Source organism: Eubalaena glacialis, chromosome 10 (assembly GCF_028564815.1).
Source record: "Eubalaena glacialis isolate mEubGla1 chromosome 10, mEubGla1.1.hap2.+ XY, whole genome shotgun sequence".
In the NCBI taxonomy this organism is placed as follows: Eukaryota; Metazoa; Chordata; class Mammalia; order Artiodactyla; family Balaenidae; genus Eubalaena; species Eubalaena glacialis.
Window position 1 is genome coordinate 65,146,069 of NC_083725.1, and position 20,581 is coordinate 65,166,649.

At 38.0% G+C, this 20,581-nt stretch overlaps 1 protein-coding gene across 1 annotated transcript in view; it reads left to right on the forward strand.

Annotated features, from left to right (window-relative positions):
- INTS4 (integrator complex subunit 4) overlaps positions 1-20,581 on the forward strand; it is a 116,523-nt gene that overhangs the window by 18,380 nt on the left and 77,562 nt on the right. Inside the window, exons 3-4 of the mRNA XM_061204098.1 lie at positions 2,922-3,039; positions 18,389-18,495. Of these exons, the coding sequence (XP_061060081.1) occupies positions 2,922-3,039; positions 18,389-18,495 (225 nt within the window). The remainder of the gene's footprint in view (positions 1-2,921; positions 3,040-18,388; positions 18,496-20,581) is intronic.

A 20,581-nucleotide genomic window follows, 5' to 3' on the forward strand; every position in this document is an offset into this window, starting at 1 on the left:
TTCCATATTCTGGGCTTGCAACATTCTTCTGCCTGGAATGCTGCTTCCCTAAAACTTCCTATTGCTCTCTGACTCACTCAGTTAAGTGTCCGCTCAAAAGTCATATCCTTAGAGTGGACTTTCCTCACTGTCCTGTCTATAATAGCCTCTCCACATTACTCTTTAACCTCTTACACATGTCGTTTTTCTTCAGAATGCTTACCATCTGAAATTACATATTTTCTTTTGCCAGTCTTTATTTTTTAATTTTTTATTCTTTTTGGCCAAGCCACATGGCTTGCATGATCATAGTTCCCCGACCAGGGATTGAACCTGGGCCCATGGCAGTGAGAACACCAAGTCCTAGCCAGTGGACCACCAAAGGATTCCCTCTTTGGCCAGTCTTATCCACTTGAATATAAGCGCTATGAGAGCAGGGATTGCTTCTGTTTTATTCACCGTTGTATCCCCAGCAGCTAGAATGATGCTCGGCACATCGTAGGTACTCCTTGAATGTTTGTTGAATGAGTAAATTAATTTGCATTTTAGATAGAATAAGTACTTTTATGTGATTTTTCTAAAAAGTTAACTTTTTTTTTGGTAAATTTACAAACATACACAAAAGGAGAGAAAATAATATGAGCCTTCCAGTGTTCCTCATCCAGCTTCAACAATTATCAAATTTTGCTGTTCTTGTTTGGTGCATTCCCCTACTTTTTGGGGGGTGGGGCAAATCCCAGGCACCATATCATTTTACCTATAAACACTTAATTATCTATGTTTAACAAATTAGGACTTTTTTTAGGACTTAAAAAAAATGACACTTAACAATAATCCTTAATAGTGTATAATACCTAGTCCATGTTCAGTTTTCACTGATTGTCTTAAAGTCTTTTTACAGTTGGTTTGTTTGAGCAGGATTCACACATTGCATTTGGTTAGTTTAGCTGGCCTTTTCAGTTTCTTTTAATCTATAACATTCCCTCCCCCCACCACCTTTTCTTTAATTTTTTAAAAAAATTATTTATTTATTTATTTGTTTATTTATTTTTTGGCTGTGTTGGGTCTTCATTTCTGTGCCAGGGCTTTCTCTAGTTGCGGCGAGTGGGGGCCACTCTTCATCGCGGTGCGTGGGCCTCTCGCTTTCGCAGCCTCTCTTGTTGCGGAGCACAAGCTCCAGACGCGCAGGCTCAGTAGTTGTGGCTCACGGGCCTAGTTGCTCCGCGGCATGTGGGATCTTCCTGGACCAGGGATCGAACCCGTGTCCTCTGCATTGGCAGGCAGATTCTCAAACACTGCGCCACCAGGGAAGCGCACCACCACCTTTTCTTTCCCATGCTATTTATTGTTTAAAAACCAGGCATTTTACCCTGTGGAATTTCCCATATTCTGGGCTTGGTGATTGCATCCTTATTTTTCACGTGTTTTTTATTTGCTCTTTATGGTACCTATCGGAGTACCATATTCATAGGGATTCAGTTCAGGTTTTATTACCCTCCACATGAAAGGACTGATGATCAGAGAGGAAGGAAGGAAGGGCATTAATATTTGGTTGCCTTCTGTATGCCCATTTCTGTGTGAGTTGTTTTCCTCTCAGTAGCCGTTTGAGGTTGTTATTAGCCCCATTTCACAGATGAGGCTTAAGAAGTTAATTAGCCTGTTCAAGACATATAGCTATTACATAGTGAGTCCAGGCTTCACACCTCAATCTGGCCAATTTCAAAGCCCTTTCTCCTTCTGCTGCACTCCACAGCGTAAGTTCCCAAGAAAATGACTTTCCCAAGGTTGAACATATGGTAAGTGGTGTGCCAGGATTCAGGGTCTTCTGACTGCATATCTTTTGCCCCTTCTCCTGCTTCAGGCCTTCTTGTTGTGCCCAGTTACCTCCTTAGAAACTGGGGTCACATCTAGAAGGCACTTCATCTTTTGAGCATACATTTAAGTAGTTTTGTCCTTGGGACAGAAATGCTTATTTAATCTTAACGTTGGCAAGGTACTTTTTTTTTTTTTTTTTCATTTTACCTATGTTTATTGAACATCTGTCTACTTAGTGCCAGATATTGTGCTACATACTTGCGATATGGTGATGAACAAAAAGACATGTTCCTGTCTTTGGGGGAAATTTCTCACCATAGGAATCTTGGTGCAAATTAGAGACCACCTCCTGATATTGAAGCTAAAAGGGCCACACTAACTCATTTCTTAGTCCCTCTTGCCCTGGGCCCCAGACCCAGGACCTAGACCCAGACAATGATTCACCTGCCCCAGACTTTTCTTTAAAATATTTATTCATTTATTTATTTATTTGGCTTCGCTGGGTCTTTCTTACTTGTGGCATGCGGGATCTTTGTTGCTGCATGCAGGATTTTTAGTTGCGTCATGCGGGATCTAGTTCCCTGACCAGGGATTGAACCCGGGCCCCCTGCATTGGGAGCACAGAGTCTTAACCACTGGACCACCTGGGAAGTCCCATCACCTGCCCCAGACTTCTGATCAGGATCTCGTGATCCAAAAAAGCACAGGTAGAAAGAAAACTTCTTTCTGCTGATAGCAGTGGTAGCTGCAGCACCCAATTTCTGGGGGCTCCAAAAACAGTGGTGCTGACAGCAATGTTGAGTGCCCAGTGCTGGCAGTGTTGGTGGTCCAAGTTGCTGCAACTCATGTCTAATGTGACTGCACAGTGGAGGAAAGGTACTTTTAATCCCAAAAGCACACATTTCGTTAGAAGTTAATGACATCAGGAAGGCATAAAATATTCCCATTCACTTTGCAGTATTTAGGTGTAACATACAGATTGAGAAAAACTTTCTGCCCCCAAAGCATATAAAGTTAATTTTTCAGAAATAAAGCTTAAGAATACTTGTTGATTCTATTTTGAGATATTAGTTTCCCATATCCCTGAGAGTAGAGCATCAATGTAACAATAGCTTCTTTTGTTTCAGGAGAATGATCCATCTGTGAGACTGAAAATTGCATCATTGTTGGGTTTACTGTCAAAGACTGCAGGATTTTCACCAGACTGCATTATGGATGATGCCATTAACATCCTGCAGAATGAAAGTAAGTTGCAATTTAAAAGCTGTATAGGGAATTCCCTGGCTGTCCTGTGGTTAGGACTGAGCTGCCACTGCAGGGGGCACGGGTTTGATCCCTGGTTGGGGAACTAAGACCCCATATGCTGCACGGTATGGCCAAAAAAAAAGAAAAAAAAAAAGCTGTATAATTAGACCAGAAATCTTTAGTTCCTTTTGTATACAATGTAGAACAAAATTTTGTTGTGTTGGTGGTTATTGAAAAGGAATTTGAGGATGATTCAATAAAACCATGTACATATATTTACACTAGAGTTAAAATACAGGTTTGTCTCTTAATAGCTATCATTTATGGATCTCTACTAAGTGCCATATACGTAAGGTAGTTTACATATGACATAAGATAGATACTATTGTCCCTATTTTATAGGTTGGGAAACTGAAGCTCAGAGAAGTTAACTAACTTGTTCAAGGTTACATAGTATGTGACAGCGTTGATGTTTTGTTGACTGTGCCTACTAACTCAGAAACTGTGGGAGGTGCTGCCCTGGTCATGGGGTCCCCCACAATTTACTTCCTATAAAGGCAACATCTCCCAAGTCTCATATGTTGTTGCCTTTTCTGTTCGTTCCTTGTTGATGCCCACTAAAATTATTCTCAGTGTTTAGGTGAAAAGGAAAACTATTTTACCTTAAAAAAAATTTTTTTTTGATTATCTAATTTTATTTATGTACAAGATTTTCTTATAGGGTTAGTGCCTCATTGCCTTGATATTTATTCTAAAATTAAATAAAATGAAATCCTTTGTGGCTGTTTCTGAAAGTACTATAGTTTTGTTTGAATTGTTTGTAGTTTCAGAAATAGTTTTATTTCATTTTAGGGTATACATATTTAAACAAATATGATTATTTAAATATTGGACAACATTTAGTCTATCAACTTGAGGTTATGAGAGTAATAAAGGTCCAGTGAACTCAAGAGACAATCTAAATTCACTTACCGTACAACTGTTTAATGATAACAAATATCTTATATAAGTGACCCATGGGTTGAAGTTGAGAATTTTTTTTTTTTTTAAATGACATCGGAGGAGGTCAGAAATGGAGTGACATCCTGCCAAAGTGGTTTTTTTAAATTTTATTTTTATTTTTTTTAAAATTTTTATTTATTTATGGCTGTGTTGGGTCTTCGTTTCTGTGCGAGGGCTTTCTCTAGTTGTGGCAAGTGGGGGCCACTCTTCATCGTGGTGCGCGGGCCTCTCACTATCACGGCCTCTCTTGTTGCAGAGCACAGGCTCCAGACGCGCAGGCTCAGTAATTGTGGCTCACGGGCCCAGCTGCTCCACGGCACGTGGGATCTTCCCAGACCAGGGCTCGAACCCGTGTCCCCTGCATTGTCAGGCAGATTCTCAACCACTGTGCCACCAGGGAAACCCGAAGTTGAGAATTTTTTATTTTGTTAGAAGCAACTTTAAATTTTACCTGTATTGAATTTTGACCCAAGACTTTTAATTCACAGGAAACAATCAAAATATCTTTAAAAACATTTTTTGGCATTTATTGAAATGCCAATGTAATGACATTAGGGAGAAATTTTAAAAATATTCCTGCTACTACCATAAAACAATTTGATGGGGGCGGAGTCAAGATGGCAGACTAGGAGGATGCAGAGTTCACATCTCTGCACAGCTAGGGCACCTACCAGGAACTGGTGGGGGACCACAGACATCGAAGGGGATGGTAGGAACCCCTGAGTGACTGGGTAGGACATGTGGGGGAGTGAGGGGGAAGGAGAAGTGGAGGTGGGATGGGACCAGCGCCCCTGAGGGGTGGCTGGGGGAGGGGAGGGGTTCCCAGACCAGGTGGGGCCCACCCATGGTTAGGGGATCAACAGGGACAGGGGAGACCCTCGGGAGAGGGCAGGAATGGAAGGGACCACAGCCAGCATTTCCCTGCCCACTTGGGCCCGTGGGGAGCCTGCTGAGGTCCCAGGCCTAATCCTCTGCCCTTGGAGGTCCATCAGTGCTGAGCCTGAGCTCTGTCCACACACCCCCACCTAGGGCCTTACCTCTGAACTCCGAAGTCTGCACACCAAGGCCCCCCTCAGGCCGTGTTGCCTTTCCCCACAGGTGCTACGCCTAGGCTCCCCCACACTAAACCCCACCCCCGCCTAAGTTCCACCCCTGCCTAAGCTCTGCCCCCCACAGCCAAGGGTCTTTTTTTTTTTTTTTAGGTTGTGTTTCTATTTTACCTTGTTGTTGATTCATTTATATTTGTATTTTTCTGATTTTATTTTATTCTTTATAGTTGTTATTCTGCTCCTTTTGGCTTGTTCCCTTTTTTTTTTTTTTCTTTTTTCTGTTGTCGTTCTGTTTTACCTTATTGTAGTTGTTTCACTTATATTTTTATTTTTCCTAGTATATTTTTTGGTTTTTCTAATTTTATTTTATTTTTTATTTCTGTTATTGTACTGCTCCTTTTTGTGTGTGTGTGTTTTGTTTTCTCTTCTATTGCCATGCTGCGTGGCTTGCAGGATCTTGGTTCCCAGACCGGGGGTTGGGGCTGAGCTCCTTGGTTGGAGTGCCGAGACCAAACTGCTAGACTAACAGAGAACCTCAGACACCAGGGAATATTAATTGGAGTGAGGTCTCCCGGAGGTCCTCATCTCAGCACCAAGACCTGGCTCTACCCAACTGCCTGTAAACTACAGTGCTGGACACCTTAGGCCAAACAACCAGTAAGGCAGGAATACAGCCCCATCCATCAGAAGAAATGAGACGACAGAAAAATATGTTACAGACGAAGGAGCAAGGTAAAAACCTACAAAACCAAATAAATGAAGAGTTAATAGGCAAACTACCTGAAAAAGAATTCAGAGTAATGATAGTAAAGGTCCAAAATCTCAGAAATAGAATGGAGGCACGGATTGAGAAAATACAAGAAATGTTTAACAAAGACCTAGAAGAACTAAAGAACAAACAAACAGTGAAGAACAACACAATAACTGAGATGAAAAATGCACTAGAAGGAATCAATAGTAGAATAACTGAGGCAGAACATTAAGTAAGTGAGCTGGAAGATTGAATGGTGGGAATAACTGCAGAGGAGCAGAATAAAGAATAAAGAATGAAAAGAATTGAGGACAGTCTCAGAGACCTCTGGGACAACATTAAACACACCAACATTCGAATGATAGGGGTCCCAGAAGAAGAAGAGAAAGAGAAAGGGTCTGAGAAAATATTTGAAGAGATTACAGTCGAAAACTTCTCTAACATGGGAAAGGAAATAGCCACCCAAGTCCAGGAAGCACAGAGAGTCCCATACAGGAGAAATCCAAAGAGAAACACGCCAAGACAGATATTAATCAAACTATCAAAAATTAAATACAAAGAAAAAATATTAAAAGCAGCAAGGGAAAAACAACAAATAACATACAAGGGAATCCCCATAAGGTAGGTTATCAGCTGATTTTTCAGCAGAAACTCTGCAGGCTAGAAAGGAGTGGCAGGATATGTTTAAAGTGATAAAAGGGAAAAACCTACAACCAAGATTAGTCTACCCAGCAAGGATCTCATTCAGATTTGACGGAGAAATCAAAAGCTTTACAAACAAGCAAAAGCTAAGGGAATTCAGCACCACCAAACCAGCTTTACAACAAATGCTAAAGGAACTTCTCTAGGTGGGAAACACAAGAGAAGAAAAAGAGCCACAAAAGCAAACCCAAAACAATTAAAAAAATAGTAATAGGAACATACATGTTGATAATCATCTTGCATGTAAATAGATTAAATGCTCCAACCAAAAGACACAGACTGGCTGAATGGATACAAAAACAAGATCCGTATATATGCTGTCTACAAGAGACCCACTTGAGACCTAGGGACACATGCAGACTGAAAGTGAGGGGATGGAAAAAGATATTCCATGCAAATGGAAATCACAAGAAAGCTGGAGTAGCACTCATATCAGATAAAGTAGACTTTAAAATAAAGACTGTTACAAGAGATAAGGAAGGACACTACATGATGATCAAGGGATCAATCCAAGAAGAAAACATAACAATTGTAAATATTTATGCACCCAACATAGGAGCACCTCAATACATAAGGCAAATGCTAACAGCCATAAAAGGGGAAATCGACAGTAACACAATAATAGTAAGGGACTTTAACACCCCACTTTCACCAATGGACACATTGTCCAAAATGAAAATAAATAAGGAAACACAGGCTTTAAATGACACATTAGAACAGATGGACTTAATTGATATTTATAGGACATTCCATCCCAAAACAACAGAATACACTATCTTCTCAACTGCACACGGAACATTCTCCAGGATAGATCACATCTTGGGTCACAAATCAAGCCTTGGTAAATTTAAGAAAATTGAAATCATATCAAGTATCTTTTCCGACCACAGCGCTATGAGACTAGATATCAATTACAGGAAAAAAACTGTAAAAAATACAAACACATGGAGGCTAAACAATACGCTGCTAAATAACAGATCACTGAAGAAATCAAAGAAGAAATTTTAAAAACCTAGAAACAAATGGCAGTGAAAACACAATGATCCAAAATTTATGCGATGCAGCCAAAGCAGTTTGAAGAGGGAAGTTTATAGCAATTCAGGCTCACCCCAAGAAACAAGAAAAATCTCAAATAAACAATCTAACCTTACACCTAAAGCAACTAGAGAAAGAAGAACAAAGAAAACCTAAAGTCAGTAGAAGGAAAGAAATCATAAAGATCAGAGCAGAAATAAATGAAATAGAAATGAAGAAAGCAATAGCAAAGATCAATAAAACTAAAAGTTGGTTCTTTGAGAAGATAAACAAAATTGATACCTTCAGCCAGACTCATCAAGAAAAAAAAGGAGGGGACTCAAATCAATAAAATTAGAAATGTAAAAGGAGAGATTACAACTGACACCTCAGAAATACAAAGGATCAGAAGAGACTACTACAAGCAGCTATATGCCAATAAAGTAGACAGCCTGGAAGAAATAGACAAATTCTTGTCAAGGTGCAACTTTCCAAGACTGGACCAGGAATAATTAGAAAATATAAACAGACCAATCAGAAGTAATGAAATTGAAACTGTAAAAATCTTACAACAATCAAAAGTCCAGGACCAGAGGGCTTCACAGGGGAATTCTGTCAAACATTTAGAGAAGAGTTAACACCTATCCTTCCAAACTGTTCCAAAAAATTGCAGAGGTAGGAACACTCCCAAACTTGTTCTATGAGGCCACCATTGCCCTGATACCAAAACCAGAAAGAGATATCACAAAAAAGAAAATTACAGACCAATATCGCTGATGAACATAGATGCAAAAATCCTCAACAAAATACTAGCAAATAGAATCCAACAGCACATTAAAAAGATCATACACCATGATCAAGTGGGATTTATCCCAGGGATGCAAAGATTCTTCAATATATGCAAATCAATCAATGTGATAAACCATATTAACAAATTAAAGAATAAAAACCATATGATCATCTCAATAGATGCAGAAAAAGCTTTGGACAAAATTCAACACCCACTTATGATGAAAACTCTCCAGAAAATGACCAAGAGGGAACCTACCTCAATATAATAAAGGCCATATACGACAAACCCTCAGCAAACATCATTATGGTGAAACACTGAAACCATTTCCTCTAAGATCAGGAACCAGACAAGGATGTCCACTCTCACCACTGTTATTCAACCTAATATTGGAAGTCCTAGCCATGGCAGTCAGAGAAGAAAAAGAAATAGAAGGAATACAGATTGGAAAAGAAGAAGTAGAACTGTCACTGTTTGCAGATGACATGATACTATACATAGAAAATCCTAAAGATGCCACCAGAAAACTACTAGAACTAATCAATGAATTTCGTAAGGTTGCAGGGTACAAAATTAATGCACAGAAATCTCTTTCGTTCTTATACAGTAATAACAAAAGATCAGAAAGAAATTAAGGAAACACTCCCATTTACCATTGCAACAAAAAGAATAAAATACCTAGGAATAAACATACCTAAGGAGGTAAAAGACCTGTACTCAGAAAACTATAAAACACTCATGAAGGAAATCAAAGATGACGCAAATAGATGGAGAGATATACCATGCTCCTGGATTGGAAGAATCAATATTGTGAAAATGACTGTACTACCCAGAGCAATCTACAGATTCAATGCAGTCCCTATCAAACTACCAGTGGCATTTTTCACAGAACTAGAACAAAAAATGTTAAAATTTGTATGGAGACACAAAAGACCCTGAATAGCCAAAGCAATCGTGAGGGAAAAAAACGGAGCTGGAGGAATCAGGCTCCCGGACTTCAGACTGTACTACAAAGCTACAGTAATCAAGACAATATGGTACTGACACAAAAACAGAAATATAGATCAATGGAGCAGGATAGAAAGCCCAGAGATAAACCCACGCGCTTATGGTCAACTAATCTATGACAAAGGAGGCAAGGGTATACAATGGAGAAAAGACAGCCTCTTCAGTAAATGGTGTTGGGAAAACTGAACAACTACATGTAAAAGAATGAAATTAGATCATTAGCTAACACCATATACAAAAATAAACTCAAAATGGCTTAAAGACCTAAATGTAAGGCTAGACACTCTACAACTCTTAGAGGAAAACATAGGCAGAACACTCTATGACATAAATCACAGCAAGATCCTTTTTGACCCAGCTCCTAGAGAAATGGAAATCAAAACAAAAATAAACAAATGGGACCTAATGAAACTTAAAAGCTTTTGCACAGCAAAGGAAACCATAAACAAGACGAAAAGACAACCCTCAGAATGGGAGAAAATATTTGCAAATAAAGCAACTGACAAAGGATTAATCTCCAAATTTTACAAACAGCTCATGCAGCTCAGTATCAAAAAAACAAACAACCCAATCCAAAAATGGGCAGAAGATCTAAATAGACATTTCTCCAAAGAAGATGTATGGATTGCCAACAAACACATGAAAGGATGCTCAACATCACTAATCATTAGAGAAATGCAAATCAAAACTACAATGAGGTATCACCTCACACCAGTCAGAATGGCCATCATCAAAAAATCTAGAAACAATAAATGCTGGAGAGGGTGTGGAGAAAAGGGAACCCTCTTGCACTGTTGGTGGGAATGTAAATTGATACAGCCACTCTGGAGAACAGTATGGAGGCTCTTTAAAAAACTAAAAATAGAATTACCATATGACCCAGCAATCCCACTACTGGGCATATACCCAGAGAAAACCATAATTCAGAAAGACACATGCACCCCAATGTTCATTGCAGCTCTATTTACAATAGCCAGGACATGGAAGCAACCTAAGTGTCCATCGACAGATGAATGGATAAAGGAGATATGGTATGTATATTTAATGGAATATTACTCTGCCATAAAAAGAAATGAAATTGGGTTATTTGTAGAGATGTGGATGGACCTAGAGTTTGTCATACAGAGTTAAGTAGGTCAGAAAGAGAAAAACAAATATTGTATATTAATGCATATATGTGGAATCTAGAAAAACGGTACAGATGTACCTATTTGCAGGGCAGGAATAGAAATGCAGATGTAGGGAACAGACGTGTGGACACAGAGGGGGAAGGGGCGGGTGGGATGAAGATTAGGTTTGACATAAATACACTACCATGTGTAAAATAGATAGCTAGTGGGAACCTGCTGTATAGCATAGGGAGCTCAGCTTGGTGCTCTGTGATGACCTAGATGGGTGGGATGGGGGGGTTGAAGGAGGTCCAAGAGGGAGGGAATATATGTATACATACAGCTGATTCACTTCACTGTACAGCAGAAACTAACACAACATTGTAAAGCAATTATACTCCAATAAACAAAAACAAAAACAAACAAAATTTGTTTTACATATTACCTTTTACTTATATAAGTTTTATATGGTTGTACTTATAGGGAATGTATTATTTTGTGTTTTAGTGTATTTGCTTAATATTACATGTAATTTTCCCATTTTTGTACATTACCTTCATAAAGATTAGGGTGTTGATAATATATTAAATACTAATAGGTATTTTTTTGCTGTTGTAGAGAGTGACAAAATGGCAAAAAAAATATTTCTTTTAAACGCACCAAAACAGGGACTTCCCTGGTGGTCCAGTGGTTAAGACTTCTTCTTCCAGTGCAGGGGGTGTGGATTGGATCCCTGGTTGGGGAACTAAGATCTCACATTCCTCGGGGCCAAAAAACCAAAACATAAAACAGAAGCAATATTGTAACAAAATTCAACAAAGACTTTAAAAATGGTCCATATCAAAAAAAAGAAGTCTTGGGCTTCCCCAGTGGCGCAGTGGTTGAGAATCTGCCTGCCAATGCAGGGGACACGGGTTCGAGCCCTGGTCTGGGAAGATCCCACATGCCGTGGAGCAACTAGGCCCGTGAGCCACAACTACTGAGCCTGCGCGTCTGGAGCCTGTGCTCCGCAACAACAGAGGCCGCGATAGTGAGAGGCCCGTGTACTGCGATGAAGAGTGGCCCCCGCTCGCTGCAACTAGAGAAAGCCCTCACACAGAAATGAAGACCCAACACAGCCAAAAAATAAATAAATTTATTTAAAAAAAAAAAAGTCTTAAAAGCACCAAAACAATTACATTGTGTCAGTATAGAAGTATCCTTTTTTTCTGTGCAAAATTCTTATAGAAGCTATACTTGGAAGAATTTCATACTTTATGATTGGGGATTTCATAAAGCCATAGACTTTTTGAGCTATAAATGGCCTTATAGGGACCATCTTGTGTAATTCCTTCATTTTGTAGATGACAAACTCTAGGTCCCAGAGAGATGAAATGAGTTGAAGTGAGTTGATCTAGCTAAAAGAAGTAGCAGGACTGAGAACTTAGTGCAGTGCTTTTTCTTATGGACCATGGTTTAACCAAAAACACTTACCTCTAAAATAGAAACATTACAAGAGAGAGTTAATTTTGATTCAAACCTCATCCTAGCCAAATTATGCAGTATTCATGGAAATAGCTGTTTTAACTTTTTGTTAAGTATTCTAATGTTTTTTACTTGTCTCTAAGAGAGCTGATCTAGGACTCTTCCTATTTTCCTGTTCCTGGCCTACCTAGATTCATACAAGATAGAATTGGAAGGGACCATAAGTATCATCTAGTTCAAACCCTTTATTTCAGAGCTCATGAATTCCAGGGAAGTAAAGTGACTGCTAAAGTCACTCTGTATTTGCAGCTTAAAATTAAGAGTTTCCCAGTTATCAGTCTACTATGTACTTTCAAATCCAAGACTGTGGTCCACACTTTGGACCAGATGTCTTTCATTTCAGTTCATCAGATGTATGAGTTTTGTAACTCCTTGGCAAGCACTGCTTCTCTAGTATCAGTACATACTATACCACTAATGATAACACAAAGCTCATTTTAGAGAAGGTATAATTAAAATACTGTAGCAGCAGAGGAGAGAATGGGATCAGTGCTGACTGGTGGGATCTAGAAAGGCTTAGTGAAGAGGTAGGTTTGGAAAGTCCAGATCCCTCAAATTTGGTTAAAAGTGGTGCCAAGGAGAAGGAACAATATGATAGATGGTAGAGAACTGGGAAAGTATAAGATGTTTGAAGAACTGAATTGTTTCTTGAGAGATCAGCAGGAAGTAAGGGGCTTTTGGAAGAAAAACACTGGTAAAATGTTTTGAAGCCAAAGGGTAGGTAGTGTTGAGTGCTGAGGATTTTAAATGTTATTTTGCAGGCAGTGGGAACCTTGTTCTTTTTGAACAAGGCATGAAATGATCAAGTCTAGTCTTAGAAAGATATTTTGGTGGTTGTGTGGAATTTGCTTTGATGAACTGGGTAGTTTAGAGAAGAGATGTTGAGGATTCAGTTATTCATGTGGTGATGTTCATCTAACCTGGAGTCACAATGTAGGTCTGGAACTTGGGAGAGAGACCAGGATTTAAGATTTAGATTAGATTTGTGATTTATCGGAGGCAAGAGTTAAGTTCAAAAGTGTTTAACTAGATTTTCATGGTTGTCATGCAGAATCATCTTTTTGAAGAAATAAATTACAGGGCAGTGTAGTGGTGTTGGAGATTTCTTCGCCTCTCTTCCGTTTTCTCTTAACACCGTCTGATCTCTTTGTGGCCTCTTTCATATTGGAGACTTTTCTTTCCTTTTTTAATCTATTCAACTTAAAAAAATTCTTATTGAAGTATAGTTGATTTACAGTATTGTATTAATGGAGACTTTTCTTGATGATCCTTGGCATTGCATTTAAATTTAAGATGAGGCAATAAAAAGCTGATTGGTAGTTCTGTGTGAATGGATGGGGCTTGTCAGCTGGTAGGCTTCACTCTAAGATGATCCTTTATGTCTTTGGAGGACTTAAATATTAGTGTCTTTTGCTGTTTTTCTGTGGGACCCATCAGCTTTTGACTGTCCTGCTAGGAAGACAGAGAAATGCCTGGCTGCCATGTTTTTTTTTTAGCCAAAGCAACTGAAGGGAGCTAGGGAGAGGGAGGGAGTCTCATTTTCAATATGTTGATTATCTCTTAATCTTCTCTTCTTCATTATATTTCCTCCCTGTCCTCACCTGGTATTCCCCAAATTAGATCCTTTCTGTCCTAATTTTTATAGAGAACAAACCTCCTATTTCAGTGGTCACTTGGTTATATAGGATAGGGAAGGAGACAGGGGTCCAACTACTTCTCATAGACCTTTCAAACAAATCCCTGCCTCATCCCTGTTTTGGGGTGTTTTTTGGTTGTTTTTTTTAAAATCTACAATTCCTGAATCTTTCTGGGCGTATGGCTAGAATTTATTTGCTCTGTCACGACACCCTCCTCAGTAGGCATTTAGTATTAGATTTCTCAGTTCTGCCATAGACTTTTTTTTTTTTTTTTTTAATTTATTTTTTGACATACTGAGTATTTTTTTTAACATCTTTATTGGAATATAATTGCTTTACAATGGTGTGTTAGTTTCTGCTTTATAACAAAGTGAATCAGCTACACATGTATATATATCCCCATATCTCCTCCCTCTTGTGCCTCCCTCCCACCCTCTGTATCCCACCCTCTGTATCCCACCCCTCTAGGTGGTCACAAAGCACTGAGCTGCCATAGACTTTTTTTTTTTTTTTTTTAATAGTGAACATATCATTATTAGCAGCAGCTTTTGGAAACAAAACCTTATTGTTCCTTTAGTTTTATCATTATGAGATTAACATTTTAAAAGGCAAAGAAGCATAAGGGCATAGAAATTTTCTCCCACTGCTGTAAATACTATTCTTCTCTCATTGCCTGTTGTTTTTTTTTTTCACACACACACACTGTATTTTATTTTTACAAGAGATAAATAGACTGACACCAAGCATTGTACATGGATGACCACAACAAAAGCAACAATGACTGCAATTACCAAACATGAAACACACTCATACTATGTCATAATATTGACATTCAGTCCAGTAATCCTCCACTGTAACAGCTCCTTTACTTTGCAGTGAAAATTGATTTGTATATTCTTTGCCTCTGAGTCCTTGTGGGATTTTTTATTTTTTAATTCAGACAGAAAGTCACAAAAATTATACTCATCCTCATCAGTTCACTCAGTCCCATGTAATTAATTTTTTTTTTTCATCTTGATCTTTTGTTAGCACTTTTATGAGTTCATCAGTTTTTCATTAGAGTTCTGAAAATGCTTATTCATTCAGTTCAGCAGTACAGTCAGTTAACAGAAACCTGTACTTGTCAGAGTCTTTTCCATGAATTTCTTGAAGATGAAACCCTTTTATAGGAACATATTTGCAAAAGCATCAGAGTACACCCAGAACTGTCTGTAAATGACAAGACTTAAAAATGACCACAGTTAAAGATTTGATGAAAGTTCATAATAATGCAGTTGACAAGAAAATTAGTTATTTCTGAGATATACATTTTAAAGTAATAACTAGGATTATGACTTATAACATTATACCAGAACATATAAGATTTTTAGAAATTTCATGTAATGTCTGAAACATTTATATTAACATATTTCCGTACAAATAACCCAATGAAAGTTTAGTATTAGTTGTTTTGTTTGTTTGTTTTTTTATACTGCAGGTTCTTATTAGTCATCAGTTTTATACACATCAGTGTATACATGTCAATCCCAATCGCCCAATTCAGCACACCACCATCCCCACCCCACTGCAGTTTTCCCCCCTTGGTGTCCATATGTCCATTCTCTACATCTGTGTCTCAACTTCTGTGCTGCAAACCGGCTCATCTGTACCATTTTTCTAGGTTCCACATACATGCGTTAATATATGATATTTGTTTTTCTCTTTCTGACTTACTTCACTCTGTATGACAGTCTCTAGATCCATCCACGTCTCAACAAATGACTCAATTTCGTTCCTTTTTATGGCTGAGTAATATTCCATTGTATATATGTACCACAACTTCTTTATCCATTCGTCTGTTGATGGGCATTTAGGTTGCTTCCATGACCTGGCTATTGTAAATAGTGCTGCAATGAACATTCGGGTGCATGTGTCTTTTTGAATTACGGTTTTCTCTGGGTATATGCCCAGTAGTGGGATTGCTGGGTCATATGGTAATTCTATTTTTAGTTTTTTTAGGAACCTCCATATTGTTCTCCATAGTGGCTGTATCAATTTACATTCCCACCAACAGTGCAAGAGGGTTCCCTTTTCTCCACACCCTCTCCAGCATTTGTTGTTTGTAGATTTTCTGATGATGCCCATTCTAACTGGTGGAGGTGATACCTCATTGTAGTTTTGATTTGTATTTCTCTAATAATTAGTGATGTTGAGCATCTTTTCATGTGCTTCGTGGCCGTCTGTATGTCTTCTTTGGAGAAATGTCTATTTAGGTCTTCTGCCCATTTTTGGATTGGGTTGTTTGTTTCTTTAATATTGAGCTGCATGAGCTGTTTATATATTTTGGAGATTAATCCTTTGTCCGTTGATTCGTTTGCAAATATTTTCTCCCATTCTGAGGGTTGTCTTTTCGTCTTGTTTATGGTTTCCTTTGCTATGCAAAAGCTTTTAAGTTTCATTAGGTCCCATTTGTTTATTTTTGTTTTTATTTCCATTACTCTAGGAGGTGGATCAAAAAAGATCTTGCTGCGATTTATGTCAAAGAGTGTTCTGCCTATGTTTTCCTCTAAGAGTTTTATAGTGTCCAGTCTTACATTTAGGTCTCTAATCCATTTTGAATTTATTTTTGTGTATGGTGTTAGGGAGTATTCTAATTTCATTCTTTTAGATGTAGCTGTCCAGTTTTCCCAGCACCACTTATTGAAGAGACTGTCTTTTCTCCATTGTATATCTTTGCCTCATTTGTCATAGATTAGTTGACCATAGGTGCGTGGGTTTATCTCTGGGCTTTCTATCTTGTTCCATTGATCTATGTTTCTGTTTTTGTGCCACTACCATATTGTCTTGATTACTGTAGCTTTGTAGTATAGTCTGAAGTCAGGGAGCCTGAGTCCTCCAGCTCCGTTTTTTTCCCTCAAGACTGCTTTGGCTATTCGGGGTCTTTTCTGTCTCCATACAAATTTTAAGAGTTTTAACTGCTTTCCATCTCTGAAAAATTTGTTGACTTTTCTCATCTGCTTACCTTTCTTCTCCTGTTTTCTTTGTCCTTGTAAGTTTATACCTTTTAAATTTCTTTACGCTTATATGTTAATGAGGTTTTAGGAAAGAATTAGTGGTAAACAGATGTGTTCAATCTATTGTGTCTTACTGGAAGTCTTAGTAAGAGGTGATTTAACCAGTGTTTTCTGAGCTTTAGTCATTTATATATCATACCATTTTTGACATATTTGTTTCACATCTATATTATGGTTTACTTAATGTTTTTCTTAAGTGGACAATTATTTTTTAGTTAAATAAAATTAATTTAAAGAGACTATATTAGTAAAGGTAAAAGGAAATGAATGTCATCAACATAATAACTGCAATTTTTATTTTGTTCATTAAAATATGTACAAGCATACCTCTGAGATATTGCAGGTTCTGTTCCAGACCACCACAGTAAAGTGAATATCACAATAAAGCAAGTCACACAAGTGTTTTGATTTCCCAGTGCAGATAAAAGTAATGTCTACACTATACTGTAGTCTATTAAGTGTGCAATAGCATTATGTCTAAAAAGAATGTACTACCTTGATACTGTATTGCTAAAAAATGTTAACCACTATCTGAGCCTTTAGTGAGTCATTATCTTTTTGCAATAGTAATATCAAAGATCATTGATCTCAAATCACCATAACAAATATAATAATGAAAGTTAGAAATATTTCAAGAATTACCAAAAGGTGACAGAGACATGAAGTGATCAATGCTGTTGAAAGTGACACTGATAGATTTGCTTGATGCAGGGTTGAGGCAGACCTTCAATTTGTAAAAAATGTAGTACAGTATCTGCAAAGTGCAATAAAGTGAAGCACAGTGAAACAAGGTATGCCTGTACAAGGTTATTAATATAAAAATGATTTTCCTAATGCCACCTAAATCCTCTTGTATACAACTAGCATTATAAGAGCCGTATTTTGGAACAAAGAAGAGAATTTAGACAAAGAAGAGAATCTGGCTAAGGTGATTGATAATGATTCACTTAGAATTGGCTGTTTGCCCATTTATTAAGCATCTGTTGGGCATATAATGAGTCGCGCTAGATTCTGATAATACAAAGGTGAATAAAACACAGTCTTTGCCCTTAAGGATCTTTCAGTCTCCTGGTTTTGTCTGATATGCAAATAAATAAGTATCGTTAAGTGTTACAGCTGATTCAGTGGAAGCATGAGGAAGAAATGGTCAATTTTTTTAGGGGAAGAAGGAAAAGCACTATACAGGAGGTGATACTTCAGGATTAGTAGGTGCTCCCTGGGGAGTAAGGTTGAAAATGGAGTTGGATGTAGATGAAGGCATTCTAGGTAGGGAAGTTGGCCTGAGCAAAGGTAGGGGGACATGAAATTATAAGTAATTGGGGAAAAGGGTGCTAGAGGAGACCTGAAAGAGATGAGGCTAGAAAAGTAGGGAGGGCTAGACATCATGGCAGGACTGGTATGTATGTATGTATGTATATATGTATGTATGTATGTATGCATGCCCTGCTAAGGAATTTAGACTTTATCTTGAAGGCAATGAAAAGCCCTTGAATTAGTCAAGCACTAAACATTTTTGGAACACTATGCACCATCCTGTGGAGGACTCAAATTTTTAGACATGATCCCTTTAGGAACTTAGTTGAAGGGAATCAGGGATCAAATAGTAGAACCCAGCGGACAAAAATCTACATTCTTTACCCAAGTAAATTTAGTTTCTATAGTGATCTCCTTTTGAAATTCTAAAACCCAACTTTCCATCTTCCTTTCTAGAGTCTCATCAAGTCCTAGCTCAGCTGTTGGACACTTTGCTTGCAATTGGCACTAAACTCCCAGACAATCAAGCTATCCAGATGCGATTAGTTGATGTAGCCTGCAAGGTAAGAATATAATCGTTAGACACAGGGTTGCATCTTTCTTGAACAGTTTTGCATTATCTGGAGAGGTGATATGAGCTGTAAGATCTGCTTACTTCCATCCTAAATCTATAACTGAGAATTGCCAAGGACTCTTAATGGTATTAAGAGCTGCCTCATTTTTTTTGTTTCTTGATGTTGGATTAGGAATAAAGTTGAGTAACTTGTTACAAAATGAACTTCCTCATCCTCCCAAAAGAAATGAAAATAATCATAGGAACTACCATGTATCCTGTACCTAATATATGCACTCTGCTTATTATGGTACTTTGTACCCAGTTTTTCATTTGTTCCTCATAGTCCTTTAGGGAAGTGCTATTATACCTCTTTTACTAAGGTGGGAATTGAGGTTGGAGACGTTTAGTTTCCCCAAGTTTTCACAGTTAGGAAGTTGCAGAACCAGGGCATAAACTCCTTTTTCTGATTCCAAAGCCCATATTCTTTTTATGATACTTTGTTGCCTCAATAAACAGACCAACTAGACACAAACAAGTGTTTCGGAAATTTTTTTTGTTTATCTGATTATAAAAAATTGTATGTACATTAGTTGTGCCTTTTGACTTAATTTGGAGCTTTTTATTAGCTGTCTTTTGTGCATAACACCAGTTCCTAAACTTTGTAGAATTGACTTTTTTTTTTTTAACATCTTTGTTGGAGTATAATTGCTTTACATTGTTGTGTTAGTTTCTGCTGTATAACGAAGTGAATCAGCTATACGCATACATATATCCCCATATCCCCTCCCTCATGCGTCTCCCTCCCACCCTCCCTATCCCACCCCTCTAGGTGGTCACAGAGCACCGAGCTGCTCTCCTTGTGCTGTGCGGCTGCTTCCCACTAGCTATCTGTTTTACATTTGGTAGTGTATATATGTCCATGCCACTCTCTCACTTCGTCCCAGCTTACCCTTCCCCCTCCCTGTGTCCTCAAGTCCATTCTTGTTTGGAGATTTTTTGATGATGGCCATTCTGACTGGTGTGAGGTGATACCTCATTGTAGTTTTGATTTGCATTTCTCTAATGATTAGTGATGTTGAGCATCCTTTCATGTGTTTGTTGGCAATCTGTATATCTTCTTTGGAGAAATGTCTATTTAGATCTTCTGCCCATTTTTGGATTGTGTTGTTTGTTTTTTTGATATTGAGCTGCATGAGCTGCTTGTATATTTTGGAGAGTAATCCTTTGTCAGTTGCTTTGTTTGCAAATATTTTCTCCCATTCTGAGGGTTGTCTTTTTGTCTTGTTTATGGTTTCCTATGCTGTACAAAAGCTTTTAAGTTTCATTAGGTCCCATTTGTTTATTTTTGTTTTTATTTCCATTTCTCTAGGAGGTGGGTCAGAAAGGATCTTGCTGTGATTTATGTCAAAGAGTGTTCTGACAATTGGCTTTAGTTTTAATCTTTTTGATAAATTTATTTTGAGAATATAAGGAGACATATGTTTGAATTGTGGAAGGGTTATATTCATGGAATTAGAAAGCCATTTCTGAACCCCAGGAAAGAGTATTTCATTTATCTTAATAAACAATGACAACAATAAACAAACCCAGAACACTTTGAGAAGTACAGTATTAAAAGCTTAAGTGGAAAAAACTAGGGATTATGTGTTTGAGAGAGTAAGTGTATCTCCCATGTGAGAGTATATACCTGGGAGGTTGTGCTTGTGAGAGACACGTCGTACTCAGTGGATTGTTCTGCTTGAAGTAACAGTTTCTTAAATTTGTTTTAAATAAAGCTTTTATTATAAAAATTTATACTCATGGAACTTTGGAAAGATACTAAAAAGTATAAAGAAAGAACTACACTCAACCATTATAAAGGCAATCATTATTATTGGTCTTTTGATGTATGCTTTCTGATTTTTTTTTCTGTATACAGATTGATTGCTTTTCTTTTTTTTTTTTTAATTAATTAGTTAATTTATTTATTTTTGGCTGTGTTGGGTCTTCGTTTCTGTGCGAGGGCTTTCTCTAGTTGCGGCAAGCGGGGGCCACTCTTCATCGCAGTGCGCGGGCCTCTCACTATCGCGGCCTCTCTTGTTGCGGAGCATAGG